We start from the raw sequence: 21,669 nt of genomic DNA on the forward strand, positions 1-21,669 counted from the left end.
ACGAAGCTACCATTTGGATTCAACACGGAGCATGCGGTTTCAATTATTAAAAAATTTATTATGGCACCACAAGAAAACTTGTTCCAACATAAAAAAAAATCTAAAACCACAAGAAAAAATTCTGCAGATTTTGTAGAAAATTCTGATGACATATTCATGTGAAACAAAAGGAATATAAAAATGGATTAGAACACAAATTTAAAAAGGCTAATAACAGATTTTACTCCTAGTCTAGTGACAAACAGGGAAAAGCTTCACTAGTGGATCTGAAAAGAGATGATTATTAATGACAAGAGTTATAAGGATAAAAATAATTAGAAGCAAAAGAAAAAGAGAAGAACCAAGTGTCATGGAAAAAGAAAGGAAAAAAATAAAAAGGAAAGGGAGAAAGAATGAACCAGTTTCATGGGCCGCTCTCCCTAACGAACCAGCGTAGTCATTCTCGTGTACTCAGAAAAAGAAAAAACAAAGGTGAGGTCGGCCCATTAGCGCGCGCGAAGAAGATAGCTGTAAACAGGCCCGGAAGAATATTGCTCTCCTGCGTTCACCTCGCGTGCGCGACCGCCGCCGCCCTATACCAACCCAGCTGCCCAGGTCTTCGTCGGGCCCTTCGCCGGCGCCGAGCACCGACCGCATAAGGTATGCCCGCCCCTTCTCCTTCCTTCCTACTTTGCAAAACTGAGCACCTGAACCCTAACTTAATCTATTTGGCTATCTGTATTCGGATCTGATATAATCACAAGTGTATATATGAATCATGTTTTTTTTAAAACAAATATATACGAATCATGCTTACTTCGATTTTTTTATCGGTTGTACATGTGTACGCTTATGTGCTTTATTGTGGCCGCCCCTGCGGCAGGATGGCGCTGAGGGGGGTCTGGCAGCTGCAGAAGCTCGTGGTAAATTACTGTGATTGGGGAGGGAGCAGCAGGGGCATCAGGTATGATGAAATAGTTTGTTCCTCACTTCGGTAGTAGTACCATTATACCATAGTGTTTTCGTATGATTTACTTAGTTCTGTTGCGAAAATTAGTCGAGATCCTGCTGGTACATGTTCTTCAATGCTGGAATTGATCGGATGGTTGGTCGACTGTGTCCAGCCATGGATTTGTCGTTGCAGATGAGCGTGGTGTGTATGTAGTTACAATTTGCTAGTTGGAACTGAAGACAACTATCCTGTTGCCTCTTTAGCTTTTCTAGGGCATTACTGCATTGAAATTTTATTTCTAGACAGAAATATGCTGTGCGACTAGCGGTACTGATGTCTGTGAATGAGCTAAAAGAGCCACCGCCGCCCATTTAGTCACAATTTAGCGCAATTACATGCGATTTGTTGCAACAATAGAATCAGGCACTCTATGCCTGTGCTTGTGTTCGTTCATCAGATTTTAGCTCGAGCTATAGTGCTTTCCTTGTACAGCAGTACACTATAGTTTAGTGGCAGCTGTATGGGCTTCAGATCAAACATGGTGCTGGTTAGTACTATTCATTACTGGATCTGCTCTTTAACAACTAGCACCTTTTCTGATTGCAGGTCCTTCATGGAGGCACATCTTCCAGCCTTTAAGGAAAAGAATCCACACTTAGAAGTGGTGGCAGAGGTTGTCCGCGGTCAACATCCTAACTTGAAGGGAATTTACAGTAAGATCTTGGTTACTTTTCTTTTCCATTGCAATTTATTCCTGATAGGGATACAACTTATGGTATGGATTGGCATTGAGAAGACGCTATAGGAATACAATGTAGCTTAACCTACCATGTTCAGTTGAAAATTGCACAGCATGGCCATTTCTGGGTCTTCCTCTTCTCTCCCTCTCTCTGGAAGAGTGGAAGTCAGGAGGGGAGGCCCCTGCCTTAATTTCATTAATGAAAGAAGAGAGCTGTAAATGTATAAACCGAAGTGGAAAAATAAGTGCAACAGGCAAGCACAAAGAAGGATGAGGAGTAAAAGAATGTTAAAATAAAGGAAAGTTAGAGAGAGGAGAAAGTAAGAAGAAAGGAAAACCTCATGACAGGATAAGAAAGAAAGAAGTAAAGGGAAATAAAAAAGAAATGGAAATCAGCCTTGAATCTCACCATATGAATTTGAACTTGAACTTCCATCTTGCTGTTTCCGTCTATCATCTATGTGTCCAGGTTGTGATAGCAACCCTCCTTTGTCATACACATGCCCTGGGATCATACTGCCATGTGGGCCAAGCTATCACATATATTCCTTTGTATTAGACTGCCATGTGGGGCCAACCTTTGGGAAAGAGAAGAGCTACAAAAGGGATGATGCAGTAGAGGAGAAGGGTCGAACAAGTTATTCAGAAAAGAGTACTCGGGTAAGGAGCCAATGCTCCTCCTGGTATCTGAGATCTTCTGCAATCCTCTGTTTCTACTCACGTCGTCGGCTTGATCTCACCGGTGGTTACGGGTTGTGACAGTTGGTATCAGAGCCGGTGTATCCTCGGTGTGGGGGGCGACGGGCGACCGCACCTCTTCTCCGCGCTAGTTATCGGTGACGACGACGATTGTTGGCGCGTCAGCGGCGGATCCAGTGGTCCGGCGCGGCGACTCCATCGATCCGGCGCGTTCCATCTTCTTCGGCTCCGGTAGCACTCGGCTCGGGCTCCATTTTGTTCCGCGGCGGCGACTCCTTCATCAAGCGTGTGCTGCAGTGGCGACTCCCTGCGGCGCATCTTCTGGTGGTGTGTGGTGACACGGGTTCGTTGTGTGGAATCCAGTGGCGAGTAGCGGAGATTCCGGCGTGTGGGCGGCGGTGTGCGACGGCGGGCTTGGAGCGGTGGCGTACTGGTGTTGGCGACTCTCGACGGTCGGCCAGCTTCCACTCGAGGCGCCCCGACGGCTGGCGGTGGTGACCACCACAAGTTCCTACAAGCGACATCGGCGTACTTCCTCGATTCTCTTTGATTCGGCGGGCGACGTGATTGGGGGTGAGACGATTTCCTTCGATCTGAGGCCTCTTCTCCGAGCAGGCAACTGGCAGTGAGCACCTTGCTCTGTGCTTTGCCCCCCAGGTGTTTGTTGGAATGTCACATCAAGAGAGTCAGCACCCAATGTTTGATTTGTCGTCTCATTCAGAAGTGGTTTGGGATGAGGAACCGCAGCAGTTAGATGGAGAGATGGATGACCCGCTGGAGTGCAAGCACACCATGTTTAAGGCACCAATTCTGTCCACCAGTGATGCCCAGAAGGTGCTCGATGAAATGCCTAGTGTGGTTTTGTGGGATGAGGAAAAGCAACATATGTTCGACCATCCTGGTTTGCTGAAGCAGCTAGCTCAAGGTGGTAATTACTTTGTTGGTGAGGAGAAGAAGCCGACTACTGAGCCACTCCATATATGATGTTCTCACTCATGTCAGTGGGTCTTTCTAGTCTCGTGGAGCTTGGTATTGAAGCAGTGTATGAGTCTGATGAAATACATCTTGAGGATAACCATGCAACAATGCCTGAGTACGATCAGTTCATGGATCCAGTGACATCAAAGGGAGATTCACATATGCCTGTTATCTAGGGATGATGAGTTGGTGCAAGGTGTTGGGTCAGAGGACAGTTTATTCGAGCTAATAGCTCATGGAGAGCGTTCAGTTTGCATGGACAGCAAACCAATTGCGAGCCAATCTCCTGCAAGGCTTCGGTGGCAACAAAGGATGTTTTAGAGGAGTCTTTTGATGAAAGCCCTATGTGGGCTGATGATCCACAGTATGATACTGAACCCATGGATGACATGGACTTGGATGTAGCTCATGTGGTAGAGCCACTCACCAAGGACTTTCAGGTACTTTCCAATGTCGAAGGCTCCTACCTTTGCCTAGAAAAGGCTATTGATGCTGCTAACAAGGTGCAGAACCTCGCAGAGGAGATCATCGAGGTTGTTATCATCGTCAACCGAAACAACTGTGACCTGGCACACTTTGGCGTGCTGGTTCTGCAGCATGATCCAATCGCTGTTGGACATCCCATGTTTGATGACATATGGCAAAGAAGAGGTTTCAGTCCTTGGAAATCTTGGAAGCTCTGGGATCACTTGGTGTTTATTATGATGTTTCCACGGCATCATTATGGTTTCAACCCTTGGTCTGGTGTTCACGGAGTTTTGATGACGTCTACAGTGGAGATTGCTCAAGGGATAGATGACCAGATGCATTGCAAGCCGATCGATTTCAAGACATATGTATTGTCTGAGTGTGATGCTCTCAGAGTGTTCAATGAGATGGCTTCTTCAGATGGGGTATGGAATAAGGTCCTGCCTGACATAGATGACCACAACAGCTTATGGCATGAACTCGTTCAAGGTGGAGAGTGCATGGGCAGCAGGGAGACAATGATGGGGTGCCCTCTTCATTCAACATCACCCAGTGATTTGATATTGGGAGATGGGCACATTATGTTGCAACTGCCAGGATCTGCAATGTGTCCTACTCACCAGACATTTGCTGGAATGCCATGTCAAATGAGTGATTACTGGGTGCTACATACAATACCTCATACAGATGGGTTGATAACTGACAAAGATGGAGAGGAAAGAAAAGGTATGCCACTGTTGCAGAGGGGATGGCCAACTGTACTTATACCCAAGGTACCTGAGGAAATGCACTGTCAGGACTTTGTATGGGATGAGCACTTGTCATGGCAGCGCGGTGTCTGCAATCTCCAACATTTGAGGATGGTAAATAGTTGTGTAGTGCTTGACCAGCTGTCGGGTGGTTTCGGCCCTGGACATTTTCAGCAACTGAATACTGATGAAAGGCCTCGAGATCCTGGTATTGTAATGAACAACCTGCATATATCTGTTGTTGTGTTGATGATAGTGCAGTCACCTACTGTGTGGAATGAGGAGCATCCACATGACCTCAGCTTACAGCAACCTACATGCGCTCAGGTGTGCACAGATAACACGAAGACCAAATTGACGCTTGAGCTTAATGACTTGCCATTAATTCTAGAGCTTGCTGTTCATGCTAATGATCTGGAGTTTACAGAAATGCTTATTGTGACCCCAGATGTTACGATGCCCAGGCTTGCTAATCAGGAGACAGAAAACATACTTGCCCTATTTGGTGGTCCTTTGTTGTTCCTAGAACATGCAGTAATTCATACAGATCACTTACAAGGTCAACCAGGGAATATGTGGGAAATTAGTGCAGCTTGTCAAATGGTCATGGCTACAATGAAGTGGTGGCATAAACATTTCAGCCCATGGAAATCTAATTTGGTCTGGTACTGTTCTGAGAAAATGTCACCTTGGAATATAAATGTATTCGACCCTGGAGATGGCATGCAACAACACTTCAAAATAAATTTTTTTGCTTTGATCCCATTGCTCGGGTCTAAAGTAAACAAAAAATTTCAAGATAGACTAGAGCAAGTTGGTGGACAAATGCTCCTATATCAGTTCGTTGGTGCAAAAACTGAGGTATTAACAATTCCAATATATAAATGCACTAAGCTCTGTCTTGTGCTACTTGGACATGAGATTCTGGAAACTCTGATTTCTATAACTTCAGTGATGGAGAAACTGAGGTTGACTTTTCCATGGGACCCAGGCGGTCACAGTTCAAGCTATCTACACATCTAAAGTTACAAAAGCGTCAGCTTGAGGGCAAGCTGAATCTTCAGGGGGGGATAATGTCATACACATGCCCTGGGATCATACTACCATGTGGGCCAACCTATCACATATATTCCTTTGTATTAGACTGCCATGTGGGGCCAACCTTTGGGAAAGAGAAGAGCTACAAAAGGGATGAGGCAGTAGAGGAGAAGGGTCGAACAAGTTATTCAGAAAAGAGTACTCGGGTAAGGAGCCAATGCTCCTCCTGGTATCTGAGATCTTCTGCAATCCTCTGTTTCTACTCACGTCGTCGGCTTGATCTCACCGGCGGCCACGGGTTGTGACATCCTTGAATTCTTATTTGCCCTGTTTTTCTCTGTTCTATCTGCACAAGCTTGAATACCTGTTCGGAATAACACGCCTGAAGGTGAACGTATCTTAGTTTAAATTTATCACGGTCAAGATAAAACCTCCATTAGAATTATGCACATTTGATGATCCTCATCAATGTTGGGAGGATAGATGGTTACGCCCATCTTGGATTGGACAGAATAGGATCAGGTGGCAATTTTTGTGGGATAAGAGGGGCATCAAACCAACAATTCTGTGGATTGATACAGATTCTTCTATTGTCAATTTGATCCTATATATGGGGCCATTACAATATTGCATGCACTACGCAAGCAAGATCCTGTAGGATAGGATTGGTATTTTCCACTAGTGAAAAAATTACTATGGGATTGGATAGTACAATTCCTCGAATGCAGCTGTCCTATGGCTGCTGTTTTCTTGTTGTCTTATCTTTGTAATTTCCACAGCTACGCTGATTTTGTATTTTCTCAATTTTCTAACTAGCCTTGTTGTTGTGCAGAAAACCATAACGAGCGAGTGGTCTGTGTGAGAAATTTACCGCCAGAAGAAATACTCCTGCAAGCCACGAGGCTAAGGAACTCCCTGGGCAGGAAAGTGGTGAAGCTGCGAACAAGACACGTAACGAAACGACCCAGTGTTCAGGGGACGTGGACGACGGAACTGAAGATGTGAGCCAAGCTACCAGACAAGGTGTTTCAGTGTTCTTGGTGGGGTGATTGCAGAAAATGTCAGCTGTGTCAGTAAGTTTGGTAGAGCAGCCGTTATGCTAGCCTATTGCAATAGCCAAACTGTTTGCACCTTTTGTTCCGAGTACAATCTGGTAATAACATAGATACACTTGGAGTTTCTTGTTAGTGCCAGGCCGTCACATTTGACATATCAGCCTGGTGATATCTGTCTCCTATATTAGACCAGTACCTTGATGTTTGAGCTCGCGAGATTTTGTGAACACGAAATTTGCTATGCTATGTCTATGACCAATGATTTTTTTTTTTTTATCGCTGGTACTGGTACAAGTGGAAAAAATGGATGCCTGGAGCCGTCACCAGATTCAGCCATACAATATGCTGACAGTCACCCAGTCAATCATCATTAGGTTAGTCTCATTCTTCCCGGACGCATAATTGTATAATTGTATTGCTATTGTAAACAAAACAAAACAAAAAACTCGCATAGTTGTATTGTATTGCTGTTGTGCGAATAAAAGAACTACTCGAAGATATCCGCGAATCAACGGTCTGACGTTGAAGCAGACATAGTTGAAGCCGTCGATGAACGCGGGGACAAGCCAACGCGAGGAGCCACCCCAGCAACGCCAATCTCACACACGGCAGCCTCTCCTATGCGAGCAGGCGACAGCAGCCTCCAGTCCACTGTCCACCCGGCTTCGTTTGCCAACACCATCGTGTGGTGTTAGACTGCCGTGCCGATAAATGAATAAACATTCCCTAGCGAAAGACAGCAATTCCACTTTCCACCTCGAACAGCACCAGCAGATACGCGCATTTTCGATGGCAACAGCTTTTACGCCTGGTTTAGTTTCAAAATTTTTTTACCCTAAACTATCACATCGAATCTCGCGGCACATGCATAAAGTATTAAATATAGACGAAAAATATCGTTCTAGCTTATAATCCACAATCGTATACGAGCAAGCGAACGAACTGTAAGTTTTTTTTTCCTTCTCTCCTCATTAAATTAACTGCTATATAAGCAAAAATGCCTACCTGACAAGTTAATTAATAGGAATAGAAATCATGCTGGTTTGTGCACTAGGTTTGCCCTGACGTTGGCATTCCCACACCACACGGCAGTGGAGGAATAGAATAGCCACGTTCCCAGCGCGGCATTCCCACGCCGCGCGCGCGCCCGCCGACGGCCGGCCCCCGCAAAACGTAACGCAATAATAATAGGCAGCCACCACCATCCCCACCAGCCCAGCACCAGGTATAAATTAGCGGCGAGCAAAAGCAGGCGGAAAGAAGAGGAAAGCCAGGCTCGCCGCTCCCCCACCGCGCCACCAGCCGCAAAGCACAAATCCTAAATCCGATCTCTCTCGAGGTTTTCGGTTTCGATCCGGCAGGCGGGCGAGATCTTTATGGCGACGTCGTTCGACCGCTGGGAGAAGGACCCCTTCTTCCTCGCCGCCGAGGAGGTCCAGGAATCCGCCGATCGGTGCGTTGCCCTTCTTTTCCCCTATTTTCTTGGTGGGTTGGCCTAGGTTTGTTCTGCTCCGTTGCGATCGCGGATCTGGTGCTCACCTCTGTCGGTTTTCTGTTTGCGTTCACGCAGGATGGAGTTGGTGTATAGGGTATGGGTGCAGGAGAGGAGCGGCGGCGATTCGGAGGGGGCAAGCGTCAGTGGAGGCCCGTCAGCTGCGGAGCTTCGCCGCGAGCTGCACACGGCGCTTGGCACCGCCATGTGGCAGGTAAATCTGTCGCCCTCATCGTTCATATCGAGGTTATATTATTGCACGGTCCGATTGCTGTAGTCCCCTTGCTAAATTCGTTAGCGTTTTATAGCGTAATTGGTATATCCTGACACTCAGATGTGTAAAAACTTCTCTTGATTAAACGATCACTGACAATCGAGCTTAGCATGGTGTTTGATTCATTTCTTCTACTTGTTATGAGTTGCCATATTCCCTCCGGGTCCTCCTTTTTTTAATATACGTAGTAGGCAGCTCCCCGTCCTTTTTTAAAAAAAAGAAAGAGTTGCCATATTAGCATGATGTTTAAACAACCACATTCATGTAAATGTGGATGTGATTGAGGTGATAACAGGACTTGGTTGGATAATGTACCCATCCAGTTATGTCAGTGGCCAAACTTTATAAAAAATATAGTTGTAATTGTAGGGCACAATTTGAAGATTAATGCTACTAGTATCTTCGATTCAAAAGCTCACTCTGTGATTTGGTTTGTCCTTCTTTCAGCTTGATGAACTGTCGCGGGCAATCAGATCGAACGACCTGGTTATCTCAGCAGGAAAAGACACAAGAGCTAGGCATGATGACTTTGTTACAGCAATTGGCTATCGAATATTAGAGGTCGAGAAAAACTTGAAAGAATCCAATGTTGCAGAGGGGAGGGGGCCGTTGAGCTGGGTTCATTTGGATGAGGATGAACGGGACGACCTTGCAGCTTTCCTATCTGCCAGTCCTTTTCAACAGAAAGGCAAAGTGGTCACAATTCCTTCAGCAGGTGATATTGAAGTGGGCAGCAATGCAGCAAGGATGAAAAATGATATATCAACTGACAGCTCCAAGGATTCAGCTGGTTCCACGGATTTGATTTCAGCAAGAGCAAAGGAAGATTTGCATCGTGGGCACAGAAGAGCAGCTAGTGCCAGTGCTGATATAGGCTCATGGAGCATGTCAATTCCTAACGAATGTGAAGGAACTACAGAACAATTATCTGATGGCTCAGACAAAATGCCTTTGCTCAAGATAGTGAAAACATGTGCTTTGACGAGTACCTTGCAACCTAAGCCTAGAACGAAGTGTAAAAATGGAGCTGTTAGGTGGGCAGGCGTTAACCAACAGGATGTTGAAGAGGCTATCCCTCTGAGTACTTCTCAGTTGAGTCAGGTAACTGGATCTTACTCAAATGATGCAAAGATGATTTGTTCTGTAGCTCTCTCTTTGGTTATATCTTAGTGCTCTAACCTTTGTATTCCTGTTCCTCATTGTAGGGTTTAGAGGGATGCTTTGAAAGGAACAAGAGTTGCTTAAGTTCCTGTGATGAGCATACATACAATAAGAAACTTTATGGTTGGCTCGGAGCCCTTCATAGACAATTTCAAAGATCTCAGTATCAGATTCGATATGGGCATCCTATTATCAAAGGATGATCCACACTGGAAAAAACTCTGGGGATGCAAAGTCCCACCAAAAGTCAGGGTGTTCTGGTGGCGGGTCTCTCATGATTTTATCCCGTGCCGTGAGAACCTCCATCGACGACATATTGAACAAGCAGGGACCTACATTTTCTATGGAGCGGAGGATGAGACCACCTTTCATGCCTTGACGAAGTGTTCTTTTGCCCTCAGTTTTTGGGACAGACTGAGACGACTTACAGGGATTAAACTTCCTCGTTTATGTCCTCGGTCTTGGACGAGAGACTTGCTGGAGAATTCACACTGCGAGGAAGATAGAGGAGTAATTCTCTGTGGGATGTGGTCGCTATGGAATAGCAGGAACGACCGGAAACATGAGAAGACGCCGATTGATCCACGATCGGCAATAGACTGGGCAATGGAGGCCTGTTTTCAGCTTGTAGAAGTGTGCCCTTCGGGGAAGATCATCGCGGAGCAAGCGGTAAAATGGCAACCACCGGATCGCGGAACTTTGAAGGTTAATACAGATGGGGCCTTCCTCCCGGGTGTTGAATCAGGCGCAACGGGGGCAGTGCTACGGGACAGCGACGGCAATCTACGCATGGCCTCGGCACGATGGATGCACTTGGTGGGCTCGGCCTTGCTGGCGGAGGCCGAGGCGTTACGTGATGGTGTCTGGCTGATTCCGGTCGGAACGAGAGAGTACATCATCGTGGAGACTGACTCACAGGTTCTAGTTTCCCTCTGGCGCGACAGGGACAAGCATCGATCCGAAGTTGGAGTGATCATGAAGTTGCGGCGTTAGCTGTTAGGAATTTAGCCAATTTCATTATCAGTTTAATCCAGAAAAATAACATCAGTAGGTTTATGATGACATATATGTGCATGTGTATATTTTTTTATGAACACTACATCATGCAGAGATGACGTACTCATGAATACAGTAAAAACACAAAGTACAGAAATCATAGAGATTAGACTGTACCCAGCGGAGGGTCCCATGCCGAGGACATCGGAGGATCCATTCCCACTAGTCGACATAGTGCGTTGCTCGAAGTCGCGGACCACAATCGATGCAGGAAGATGTTCGCAGTGCAGTCCCACAAACGGATCACCAGAAAGAAAACGTCTTGACGTTCCGCAGGCAATCACCGAGAAGAAGATGTACGTGGACGAGCAATCGTGGATCGCTCCCCAAAAACCTAATCGCCGCGCACCCCGTGCAAGGTTCTCTGGAGGACGAGGGTTCCGGAGGCACTTGCTCTCCCGCTACTCCGTGCACGTAGAGGTATGGGACGGGAAAACCAGAAGGCTGCGGAAGTGTGGCTCTCTCGGGAGTGGTTGCGGAAGAAGACGAGGTCTGAACTGACGGAGGACTCAGATATATGGACGGGCAGAGAATCCCAGGAGACGGAGACAGACAGGTGCGAAAGTGGAAGAGATAATAACGGCCGCAATCAGTTCGCCTCCACCATCAAGGGGAATAACTCCCGTTGTTATGTGGATCAAGTGGCAAAAGACTGGCCACGCCCGCCCGCTCGCCGCCTGCCACGCCTCGGCCTGGCCCGGCCGACGGCGGCGGCGCGCGCGCACACGTGTGGCACGTCTTTATTATTTTCTCAGCTTCTCAATTTAGATAAATAATTTCTAACCATATAAGCTGAGTCAGCGTTCAGTCAAAATCCCATATAGTATTAACCATGCAACATTTAATGTTACATACCATAAAGTTTTATTTGATTCATTAAATATTATATGGGCCAAGCCCATATTATATCCAACAATCCCCATCAAATTCTAGGGTTTGTAACAAAGTACTCTCAGAACCACATTTCTTTTATATACCAGTGTTTCGATGGAGACTGTTAAGTTGAACATCCATCTAAAACAATAGTTTCACTCAGTTACAACTGAATAATGGACTAAGCCTTTAATTGACAGTTTTGTGTGAGGTGAATGTCACTAAAGTCCTTAACTGATACTGGGTAGCAAAAGACATCCCCTCTATTTGAAGCATATAAGTCATACTTCAGTGTCTTTCATGAGTATTTAGAGATCACTCAAATCTCATAGACTGTGACCAGCAGTCTGACTCATATAGGTGTGTTCCTCAAAAGATATTCTGTAGGACAACATCTTTGCTTTGACAAGCCATTTAGAACGCATTAAGGCAAAAGCCAGCCTATCTTACAGAAAGGAAAGATATGCATCAGAAATTAGTTTTACTAAGAATCTTTCCTCATAATTTACTACTAGCTTGTTTTACCGTCTTACTTCATGGGATCTCCGATCACATAGAACAGGTTACCACTATAGTAAATTTTAAGTGGGTCTCAAACCCATCTCTCTCGATGCACTTTCTATCACGTTGCGTGATAGACCCTTAGTGAACTGATCTGCCAAATTGTTAGACGTGTGGACATAGTCCAACGCTATTACTTCGGAGTTTCTTTATTTTCTGACAGATTTTAGTCGTCTCTTAATATGCCTTGTGGACTTCATGTTATCCTTAGAACTATTAACCTTTGTAATCACAGTCTGGTTATCGCAGTTCATAGAAATAGCCGGTATGGGGTTTTCAACAACCGGTAAATCCATAAGGAGATCACGAAGCCACTCAGCCTCAGATCCAGCAGTTTCTAATGCTGTGAGTTATGCTTCCATTGTAGACTTCGTTAAGATAGTCTGCTTGCAAGACTTCCAGAAAACAGCACCACCTCCAAGCGAAAACACATATCCCCTTGTGGCATAAAGCTCATCAGCATCAGAAATCCAGTTGACATCACAATAGCCTTCCAGCACTTTCGGATGTCCGGTTAACAAATACCATAGCTCATGTTTCCTTTTAGGTAGCGCAACACTCTCGCAAGAGCACGCCAGTGATCATCTCCCGGGTTTGATACAAACTGGCTCAGCTTGCACACAACAAATGAGATGTCAGGCCTTGTTGTACTAGCAAGATACATGAGCGAACCAATGATCTGGGAATATCTCAACTGATCATTTGCTATTTTTCGATTTTTCCTCAATAGCATGCTAGGATCATAAGGTGTGGGAGCAGGTGCACAGTCACTGAACCCAAAGCGACTCAACACATTTTCCACATAATGGGTTTGTAACAAAGTTACCCTACCATCACCTTCTCTTAGAAGCTTGATATTAAGAATAACATCAGCCTCTTCCAAATCTTTCATCTCAAAACTTTTAGATAGAAATTACTTCACCTCCTCGATCACTTTGAGGCTAGATCCAAAGATCAGTATGTCATCAACATATAAGCACAAAATGACTCATTCACCTCCACCATACCGATAGTACACACATTTGTCAGCTTCGTTCACAACAAAGCCAGCAGATGTTAAAGTTCTATCGAACTTCTCATGCCATTGCTTAGGAGCTTGTTTTAGGCCGTATAACGACTTTAATAATTTACACATCTTGCCTCCTTGATAATTTGCTACAAACCCATCAGGCTGATCCATATAGATCTCCTCCTCCAACTCTCCATTTAGGAAAGCTGTCTTAACATCCATTTAATGAATGATAAGACCATAAGAGGCTGCCAGGGAAAGCAAAACTCGAATTGTGGTCAATCGGGCAACCGATGAATAAGTATCAAAGAAATTCTCACTTTCCTTTTGAGTATAACCCTTGGCCAAGACTTGTCTTGTACCTCTCAATAGTACCATCAGGCCTCAGCTTTTTCTTGAACACCCATTTGCACCCTATAGGCTTGCACCCATAGAGATGATCAATAATTTTCCAAGTTCCATTAGACATAACAGAATCCATCTCATTCCGTACTGCTTTCTTCCATAAGTCAGTATCAGGAGAGGAATATGCCTTTTCAATGGTCGTTGGTGTGTCATCCACAAGGTACATAATATAGTCATCACCAAAAGACTTTACAGTCCTCTGTCTCTTGCTTTTCCTAGTGACTATAGTGTCATCCTCCTCAGGATTTTGCACATAGAGTTCCTCAATTTGTTCTATCAGAGTAAAATTTTCATGCTCATAGGGAATTATAAATTCATGACCAGTTGTGCTAGGTGCATTTTTCATGTGAAACTCATTCTCAAAAAATGTAGCATCTCTAGATTCCATGATTGTATCAACAGCCATCTCAGGAACACTAGAGTTTATAATTAAAAATCTATAACCCACGCTGTGAATAGCATAACCAAGAAAGACACCATCAACAGTCTTTGGCCCAAGCTTTCGCTTTTTGTTTATTAGCACATTCACCTTTGCCAAACAACCCCAAGTTCACAGGTAAGAGAGATTTAATCTCTTCTTCTCCCATTCCTCGAATGGTGTGATTTCTTTGTTCTTTGTGGGCACTCTATTTAGGACATGATATGCTATCAATATAGCATCACCCCACCATTTCTTAGATAGTCCTGCAGTCTCCAACATGGCACTAACTAAATCAGTTAGAGCGCGGTTCTTTCTCTCTGTAATCCCATTGGACTGTGGTGAGTATGGTGGCGTCCTCTCATGAATAATTTCATGCACCGCGCAAAACTTAGAAAATTCATTTGAGAAATATTCTTCTCCACGATCGGACCGCAAATGCTTGATTTTCTTCTCAAGTTGATTTTCTACATCAGCTTTATAGACTTTAAAGTAATGCAACGCTTCATCTTTTGTTTTTAATAAATACACGTAGCAAAAATTAGTGCAATCATCTATAAATGTCATGAAGTATCGTCTACCACCTTTAGTCAATTCGTCATTCATTTCGCATAAATCAGAATGAACGAGTTCTAATGATGCCGAGTTCCTCGCCTCAGTAGCCTTGTGATGCTTGCGCGGTTGCTTTGATTGCACACACACCTGGCACTTAGAATCTTTGACTAAGTTAAATTTTGGAATTAAATTCAGATTTGCAAGCCGCGTGAGACAGCCAAAATTAATGTGACAAAGTCGTGAATGCCATATATTCGACTCATCCGAAACATTAACATTATTCACCACTTTATTACACACATCATCAAGCAAAGATAAGCGGAACAAGCCTCCGCAATCATAATCTTTTTCAATAAAAGTTCCATGTCTCGACACAACACATTTATTGGACTCAAGCACAATTTTAAAGCCATCGCGACATATCTGAGAAGCGCTAACAAGATTCTTTTTTATGGAGGGGACATGTTGCACGTTCTTTAACAGCACCGTCTTTCCCAAAGTAAACTTCAGAATGACCATACCAGCACCAAGAACATGCGCATGCGAACCGTTTTCCATCAGCAAGGCTCCACTCCTGCCAGCCTGATAGGAAATTAACAAAGAAACATCAGCACACACATAAATATTAGCACCGCTGTCCATCCACCACTCAGGTGAAAGACAAACTGAAAGAACAAAAGGTAAAGAATTACCATACCCAGATGTTCCTCCTCTAGTTTCGCTAATTACCATGTTTGCTGATTTCTTTTCTTGCTTATATTTGCGGTCTGGGCACGCACTTGCCCAATGCTCATCACTCCCGCAAACAAAGCATCCTCCACCTTTTTTTGTTATTTTTCTTCTTAAACTGTGCAGTCTGCTTAGGCTTTGCATTGTTGTTCTCTTGCATGTTCTTCTTCTTTTTATTACGAGATGCAAATGAGTTTTTCTTCTGCATCATATTGGCAGCGGAAGACTCAACTCCTTTTCCACGGTTGTCTTTTGCTCTCGCCCTCTCCTCAACATCAAGAGATCCAATAAGCTCAGCCATGCTAAACTCTTGTCTCTTGTGTTTTAGAGAAGTAGCAAAATCCCCCCAAGAAGGTGGCAGCTTAGCGATTATACCGCCGGCCACAAACTTGTCGGGCAACAGACACGGGAAATGTTCTAGTTCCTTCACTAGCGCCTGTATCTCATGAGCCTGTTCGACCACAAAACGGTTTTCAACCATTTTGTAGTCATACAACTGCTCCATAAGGTACAGCTCACTGCCAGCATCAGAAACCCCAAACTTTGCCTCAAGAGCATCCCATAACTCTTTGCCTGATGTGCAAGATATGTAGTTTTTCTCATACTTGGGATGAAGTGCACTAATCACGGCGCCTCGAAACAGGTTATTGGCAGCCAAGAACTTTCGCTCCTCCTCAGAGTAAACTGTCCAGGCTTCCCCTGCGTGACGTGATAGCAGTTTATCGCAGTCAACCATAATACCATCTTGGCACATCATATCATGAAATTCTTGCCATCAAAATTATTTGGCTTTAAAGCAGCAGCAAAACCAGTAACAGAAAATTGCCTAACATTAGGTTTTTGGATTGTTAGGAATTTAGGCAATTTCATTATCAGTTTAATCTAGAAAAATAACATCAGCATGTTTGTGACGACATATATGTGCATGTGTATATTTCTTATGAACACTACAGCATGCAAAGATGATATACTCGTGAATACAGTAAAAACACAAAGTATAAAAATCACAGAGATTAGACTATACCCAGCGGAGGGTCCCATGCCGAGGGCATCGGAGGCTCCATTCGCACTAGTCGACATAGTGTGTTGCTTGAAGTCGCGGACCACAGTTGATGTAGGAAAATGTTCGCAGTGCAGTCCTACGAACGGATCACCAGGAAGAAGACGCCTTGACGTTCCGCAGGCAATCACCGAGAAGAAGATATACGTGGACGAGCAGTCGCGGATCGCTCTCCAAAAACCTAATCGCCGCGCACTCCGTGCAAGGTTCTCTGGCGGACGAGGGTTCCGGAGGCACCTGCTCTCCCGCTACTCCGTGCGCGCAGAGGTACGGGACGGGAAAACCAGAAGGCTGCGGAAGTGTGGCTCTCTCGGGAGTGGTTGCGGAAGAAGACGGGGTCTAAACTGACGGAGGACTCGGATATATGGACGGACGGAGAATCCCAGGAGACAGAGAGGTGCGGATGCGGAAGAGACAGTAACGACCGGATGCGGAAGAGACAGTAACGACCGCAATTAGTTCGCCTCCACCATCAAGGGGAGTAACTCCCGTTGTTATGTGGATCAAGTGGCAAAAGACTGGCCACACCCGCCGCCTGCCACACCCACGGCCCGGCCGGCGGCGCGCGCGCGCGTGGCACGCCTTTATCCTTTTCTCAGCTTCTCAATTTAGATGAATAATTTTCAACCATATAAGCTGAGTCAGCGTTCAGTCAAAATCTTGTATGGTATTAAACCATGCAACCCTTAATGTTACGTACCATAGAGTTTTATTTGATTCATTAAATATTATATGGGCCAAGCCCATATTATATCGGACATTAGCCTCAACTTTCACTAGTTTTAGAGTTGTCTTCACGAAAAGAGTAGCGAATTTTGCAGCTCATCTTTGCGCTAAGCAAGCTCTTGATTGTAAGCAGAACTTTGTTTGGCTTAGTGATCCTAGCTTCCTGCAGCAATGCCTGCAACTTGATTGTAATGTTTCTACTTAATCAATGAAGCGAAGTATTTACAAAAAAAAAAAAAAAAGAGTCACCAGCGAGACAAGAGCACCCACCGAGCAGCATTACAACAGTGTTGTTGAGCGACATCATTTCTTAAGTTTTCCCCAATTGCTATTTTGACTATAAATATCTTTTTTTTAATATCCCCTCTTTATCAATACAAGCTAGGCACAATTCTGCCGGCAGATTTTTTATATTAAGAAAACTCCATGATTAGATCGTCCACCATTTCTCGTGATCCTGGACATCAGGGCATCGATGCCATCACTCTTTTTGACTCAGAGGTCAAGAATTATATTGCTGGTTGAACCGATCCACGATTGTGGCCGTCTTTCCACATCGCCATATTCCAAAGCAGACCGTCGCCGAGACCATGACCGCTGACGAGTGACGACCGGCCCTGCCTCACATGCAGTTCAGTCTGCTGGAAGGAGGTCGCCGGCGGCCGGCTGCTAACCAGCAAGTGCTGATGAGTATATTCATCTTCTCCTTTGGTTGACACTGATGACAGCTATGAAGAACATAACGCCATAACGTTCACCCTGTTCGCTTGAGCTACTTTTCAGCCATGAAACTATGCATTTCTTTCACAACATTTCAGCATAAGCATCAGCATAAAAGTAGATAGTAGCTAGAACCGTTGGAGGCAATAGATTTTCTTTTTTTTTAAAAAAAAAAGTGAGAAGAGATGGGTGAAGATTTACAATCTATGACACATGACCTGACACTAGTATTTCTTTACAAGCGAATTGTCCTTGAACGGGAAAGAACTCAATTCATCCAAGAATCGGCAAAGATTCGTGCATTCCAAACGAAACAACTCAAGCATGGTTCATATGTACACCTCTCTCGTTTAGAGAGCGAAGCAAAGCAATGGAAGAACACTGGAAAGAAGAGTATGTTTGTTCAGTCTCTGACAGCACGCGGAACACCAAGCGATGATCCGTATCAACGACGCAGGACGGGCTTAGTCGGGTCCTCGTGATCGCCGGCGGGGCTGTAGGAGAACACGTCCAGCGGCGCATAGGTACCGTCGATGTCCTCGGGGCCGGACCTGGCGGCGCCCCTGCACTTGTCGAGGAAGAGCACGACGACGGTGATGTCGTCGTGGAAGTGCCGGCGCTGGCCCTTCTCGATGGTCCGGATCTTGTCGTACTTGACCTCCTTCTTCCGCGCCGCCTCCAGCTGGGCGGCCCGCACCAGGCGCATGGCCACGCCCTTCCTCGGGCTGGCCGCCACGACGCCCACCGCAGCCTCGTCGCTGAGCTGCTCCCACAGCCCGTCCGACGCGAAGATGAGGAACCGGTCGCCGGGGCGCAGCTCCCGCGTGGTGATGGACGGCACGGCGCTCATCACGGGGCGGCGCAGCGGGAACGGGCAGAGGGACTGCTGCAGCGCCGGGTTGTTCCTGCAGATGTCGGGCTTCTTGAGGTACACGTCGCCGATGGACCGCGACACCTGGATGATCCCCTTGATCCGCCACACGCCGTGGCTGTTGAGCACGATGTGCGGCTCGTCCGGGTGCATCTCGGCCACCTCGCGCCGCACGTCCTCGTCGGCGACGTTGTGGTCCTGCGACAGCCGCTCCGCCACCACCCGCTTGTTCCCTTTGCCGCCGCGGCGGCCCAGCACGGCGCGCGAGTCGCCGAGGTTGGCCACGTACAGCGTCCCGCCCTCGATGGCGCCCACCAGGCAGCAGGAGCCCACGGACACGATCCTCGGCTGCGACGGCCACGACTTCTGCACCAGGCCTATGAACTCCTCCTCCGTCGCGCCGAACGCCTTCTGGAGCACCTCCGCCGACAGGCCCCCGTTCTCAGCCGCAAAGCCTGCGCAGGGTGTCGACATGTCAGTCAGAAAAACAGGTGCAGTAGTGCAACATGCATATCGAGATCATCTCCAGCAGCGATCGATCGAGCTCACCTTGGATATGGGAGAAGAGGCGCCTGTTGACGAACCGCGCGGCCTCGGGCCCGCCGTGCCCATCGAAGACGCCGACGAGCGTGGCGGCCGGGGCCGCGAGCACCTGCGCCTGGTCCTCGAGCGACTCGTTCGCCTGCGCCACGGCGATGGAGTAGTCACCGGACGCGTGCGCCTTGAGGGCCACGTCCCACACCAGTCCGTCCGTCACGCCCCCTCCCCTGCCGGCGCCTTCACCGCAGCAGCAGCAGCCGCCGCCGCCGCCGCAGAACGGCAGCCACCGCCTTAAACCTCTCATAGCCAGGACGAGAACCCCCAACCACTGATTCACTTCCCTTCACTTGTGTGCGCGCGTCGCTGCTGCCCACCCCGGCGATCGATCGAGAGAGAGACGCGGACGCGGGGGTTTTGCGGAGGCTGCTCTGGCTCGCTTTGTCGGGGTGTGGTGTGCGAGTGGAAGAAGTGCTTGCTGCTCGGTGTGTGACGGTCGTGTATAGGCAGGCGGCAGCGGCCGATTCGGCGCGTGCTCACCGGTGGACCGCGGGAGCACGGCACGACGGGACGGACGGGTGGGCTGGAAGACGCGTTTTTCTGGGTCGTGCCTGCCTTTACACTCTTTTCTTCTGTTCGCCGCTTTGGCATGCATGCAAATGCCCATCTGAACGGGGGCGACCCCGGCCCCGATCTCTGGTGCCGTTGGAAAAAGGGGCCACGGTTCCGACGCTGCTTTGGGCGTTTCAGGCGCGTATCTGAATCTCCTCCCTTTGACTTTCAAGGACAATGGCGCGTATCTCACCTGAGTACCTGACACAGATGTGGCCTCCAGGTGTAGGATATGGATGCTGTGGACATATAGGACTCATATCTTTTGTTCTCTGCTTTCGAGAGGACACACTCGCCATTCACACTGCCAAAGCATGTCGGGCTAGACCATGTTCAGATTTTTTCAGCTACCGTCGGTCTGCTTAGCACCGGAAAGGAAAACACCGGCAGAAGCTAAGCTTGTGTTATGAGATTCTGCCTTTTGACCGAAGTTTAAAAGTTTGTATTTTCTTAGACCGAATCACACTGTTACTAATTATTAAATCTTCTTTTAAGCCTCCATCTCAATTCTCACAAGAGTCTTATCATTTGGACATCAATATGGTAGACTCTTAGGGCAGTCCCAGTGAAAGAAACTAATAGTTTCTATAACATAGGATACCGCACTAAAAAAGTACTGCTTTTCAACCCATGGTTTCTATGAGTAATAATTATTTTCTCTTTCTCTCTCCCAACTCTATCTTCTTACTCCAATAGGAGTGCGACACGAGCTCCCTAGAAACTGGTGATTTCTCCCCAATGGCGATTTCATGGTTTTTTGGTGCATTGGGTCAAGAGTAGACCTGATTTCTTCACGAAGAAACCATTTCTATGATTTTTGTTCTCTTTCTTCATTAATTACGTTGCCATGTCAGCGTTTTGCTTACGTGGCAAATCATTTAATGAGGATAGAAATCATCATCAATGCACCATTGGAACTGCCCTTATCATGGATATAGATTCTATTTTTCGAAAAAAAATACTATAAAGTAACTCCTAAATCTATATCTAAACTACCCACTTTGCATTAATGAAAAATAACTTCGATTAACTCCTAATCTTCACCTAATTTGCCATTATAAAAAATAATTTAAAGCAACCTCTAAATCTGCATATAAATTAGCTACATCCATCATTATTACCGATAACCTAAAGCAACACCAATCTGCGTCATTATAAAAGTAATATAAAGTAACCCCTAAATTTGTGAATAAAGTACCCGCACCCACTATTATTAAAAAATTGTGTCTAAATTATCTATGTCTATCATTAGACGAAGTGCTTCTATATATACTTCTAAATTTTCTCTTTTGTTATTATTAATCCCGGATATGGTATATACACATGACGTGTAACATAATTCACACCACATACACATGTATCTATTTGATGTCAACACATATAGATCCTTAAGGGCTTTGTTTGGCTGTACACATATTTACATCAATCCGCATATGGAAACACATATGGACTGGGGTAGATACGAGTGTAGATAAATAAGACCTAAGGTTTTACCTAAACACATGTCGAACACAAGCGGAGATATGATGTAAAGCAAAAAAACTTCGAATACGGATAAAAAATATATAGACTAATTGGTTACTGAAATCTATCGTAGCAGCACAAAGATAAGAAAGTATCTATATGAATAATTTCTTGCAGCAAAAAAGAACCAAACAAACGTTTGGTTAGATCCTTATGATGAAACCTATCCGCTAGGATTCAAGCCCTATATTTTGCATGGGTTATCGCCTGTGTTTCACAAAAATAGAAAGAGAAAAGATAAGCAAATGATTAGTCGTGGGGTCTAAATTTAGTCTTGAATCTCTGGCAGTTATTTCTATTAAAATTCTTCGTCTACACAGAGTATAGGTTGAACTAGTACACAGAACAGAAAAAAAAATTATCCATGCTAACAGACGAATTCATCCATTTTACAGAAATGGCAATACGGTGTTATCAAAAGACTTTTCT

The 21,669-nt window shown here is 45.8% G+C and overlaps 3 protein-coding genes across 3 annotated transcripts; 2 read left to right on the forward strand and 1 right to left on the reverse strand.

The window, feature by feature from the left end:
* Window positions 1–514: 514 nt before the first annotated feature.
* On the forward strand, window positions 515–6,903 carry LOC136504509 (large ribosomal subunit protein mL43-like). Its single transcript, XM_066499448.1, has 4 exons — window positions 515–639; window positions 863–943; window positions 1,538–1,644; window positions 6,435–6,903. Exons 2-4 carry the CDS (start codon window positions 864–866, stop codon window positions 6,605–6,607), a joined length of 360 nt encoding a protein of 119 aa, XP_066355545.1. The 5' UTR covers window positions 515–639; window position 863; the 3' UTR covers window positions 6,608–6,903.
* Window positions 6,904–7,826: 923 nt separating this feature from the next.
* On the forward strand, window positions 7,827–9,787 carry LOC136467932 (uncharacterized). The gene is made up of 4 exons (XM_066466751.1): window positions 7,827–8,110; window positions 8,228–8,363; window positions 8,871–9,524; window positions 9,629–9,787. The coding sequence occupies exons 1-4, from the start codon at window positions 8,034–8,036 to the stop codon at window positions 9,785–9,787; spliced, it is 1,026 nt and encodes a 341-aa protein (XP_066322848.1). The 5' UTR covers window positions 7,827–8,033.
* An 8,181-nt stretch (window positions 9,788–17,968) lies between these two features.
* On the reverse strand, window positions 17,969–19,579 carry LOC136504518 (probable protein phosphatase 2C 29). The gene is made up of 2 exons (XM_066499456.1): window positions 19,117–19,579; window positions 17,969–19,022 (listed from the first exon to the last, which is right to left on the reverse strand). Exons 1-2 carry the CDS (start codon window positions 19,409–19,411, stop codon window positions 18,142–18,144), a joined length of 1,176 nt encoding a protein of 391 aa, XP_066355553.1. The 5' UTR covers window positions 19,412–19,579; the 3' UTR covers window positions 17,969–18,141.
* Window positions 19,580–21,669: the final 2,090 nt, after the last annotated feature.

The sequence above is a fragment of the Miscanthus floridulus genome, chromosome 1 (assembly GCF_019320115.1).
Source record: "Miscanthus floridulus cultivar M001 chromosome 1, ASM1932011v1, whole genome shotgun sequence".
Lineage (NCBI taxonomy): Eukaryota > Viridiplantae > Streptophyta > Magnoliopsida > Poales > Poaceae > Miscanthus > Miscanthus floridulus.

What these genes read in the sequence shown, in the direction of transcription:
- LOC136504509 (XM_066499448.1), top strand. Translation starts at nt 864, where the DNA reads ATGGCGCTGAGGGGGGTCTGGCAGCTGCAGAAGCTCGTGGTAAATTAC. An exon ending in GGGAGCAGCAGGGGCATCAG is followed by an intron (nt 944 to 1,537) that starts GTATGATGAAAT and finishes TTCTGATTGCAG; the next exon opens with GTCCTTCATGGAGGCACATC. An exon ending in TAACTTGAAGGGAATTTACA is followed by an intron (nt 1,645 to 6,434) that starts GTAAGATCTTGG and finishes GTTGTTGTGCAG; the next exon opens with AAAACCATAACGAGCGAGTG.
- LOC136467932 (XM_066466751.1), top strand. Translation starts at nt 8,034, where the DNA reads ATGGCGACGTCGTTCGACCGCTGGGAGAAGGACCCCTTCTTCCTCGCC. An exon ending in GTCCAGGAATCCGCCGATCG is followed by an intron (nt 8,111 to 8,227) that starts GTGCGTTGCCCT and finishes GCGTTCACGCAG; the next exon opens with GATGGAGTTGGTGTATAGGG. An exon ending in GTACTTCTCAGTTGAGTCAG is followed by an intron (nt 9,525 to 9,628) that starts GTAACTGGATCT and finishes TCCTCATTGTAG; the next exon opens with GGTTTAGAGGGATGCTTTGA.
- LOC136504518 (XM_066499456.1), bottom strand. Translation starts at nt 19,411, where the DNA reads ATGAGAGGTTTAAGGCGGTGGCTGCCGTTCTGCGGCGGCGGCGGCGGC. An exon ending in CCTCTTCTCCCATATCCAAG is followed by an intron (nt 19,023 to 19,116) that starts GTGAGCTCGATC and finishes CACCCTGCGCAG; the next exon opens with GCTTTGCGGCTGAGAACGGG.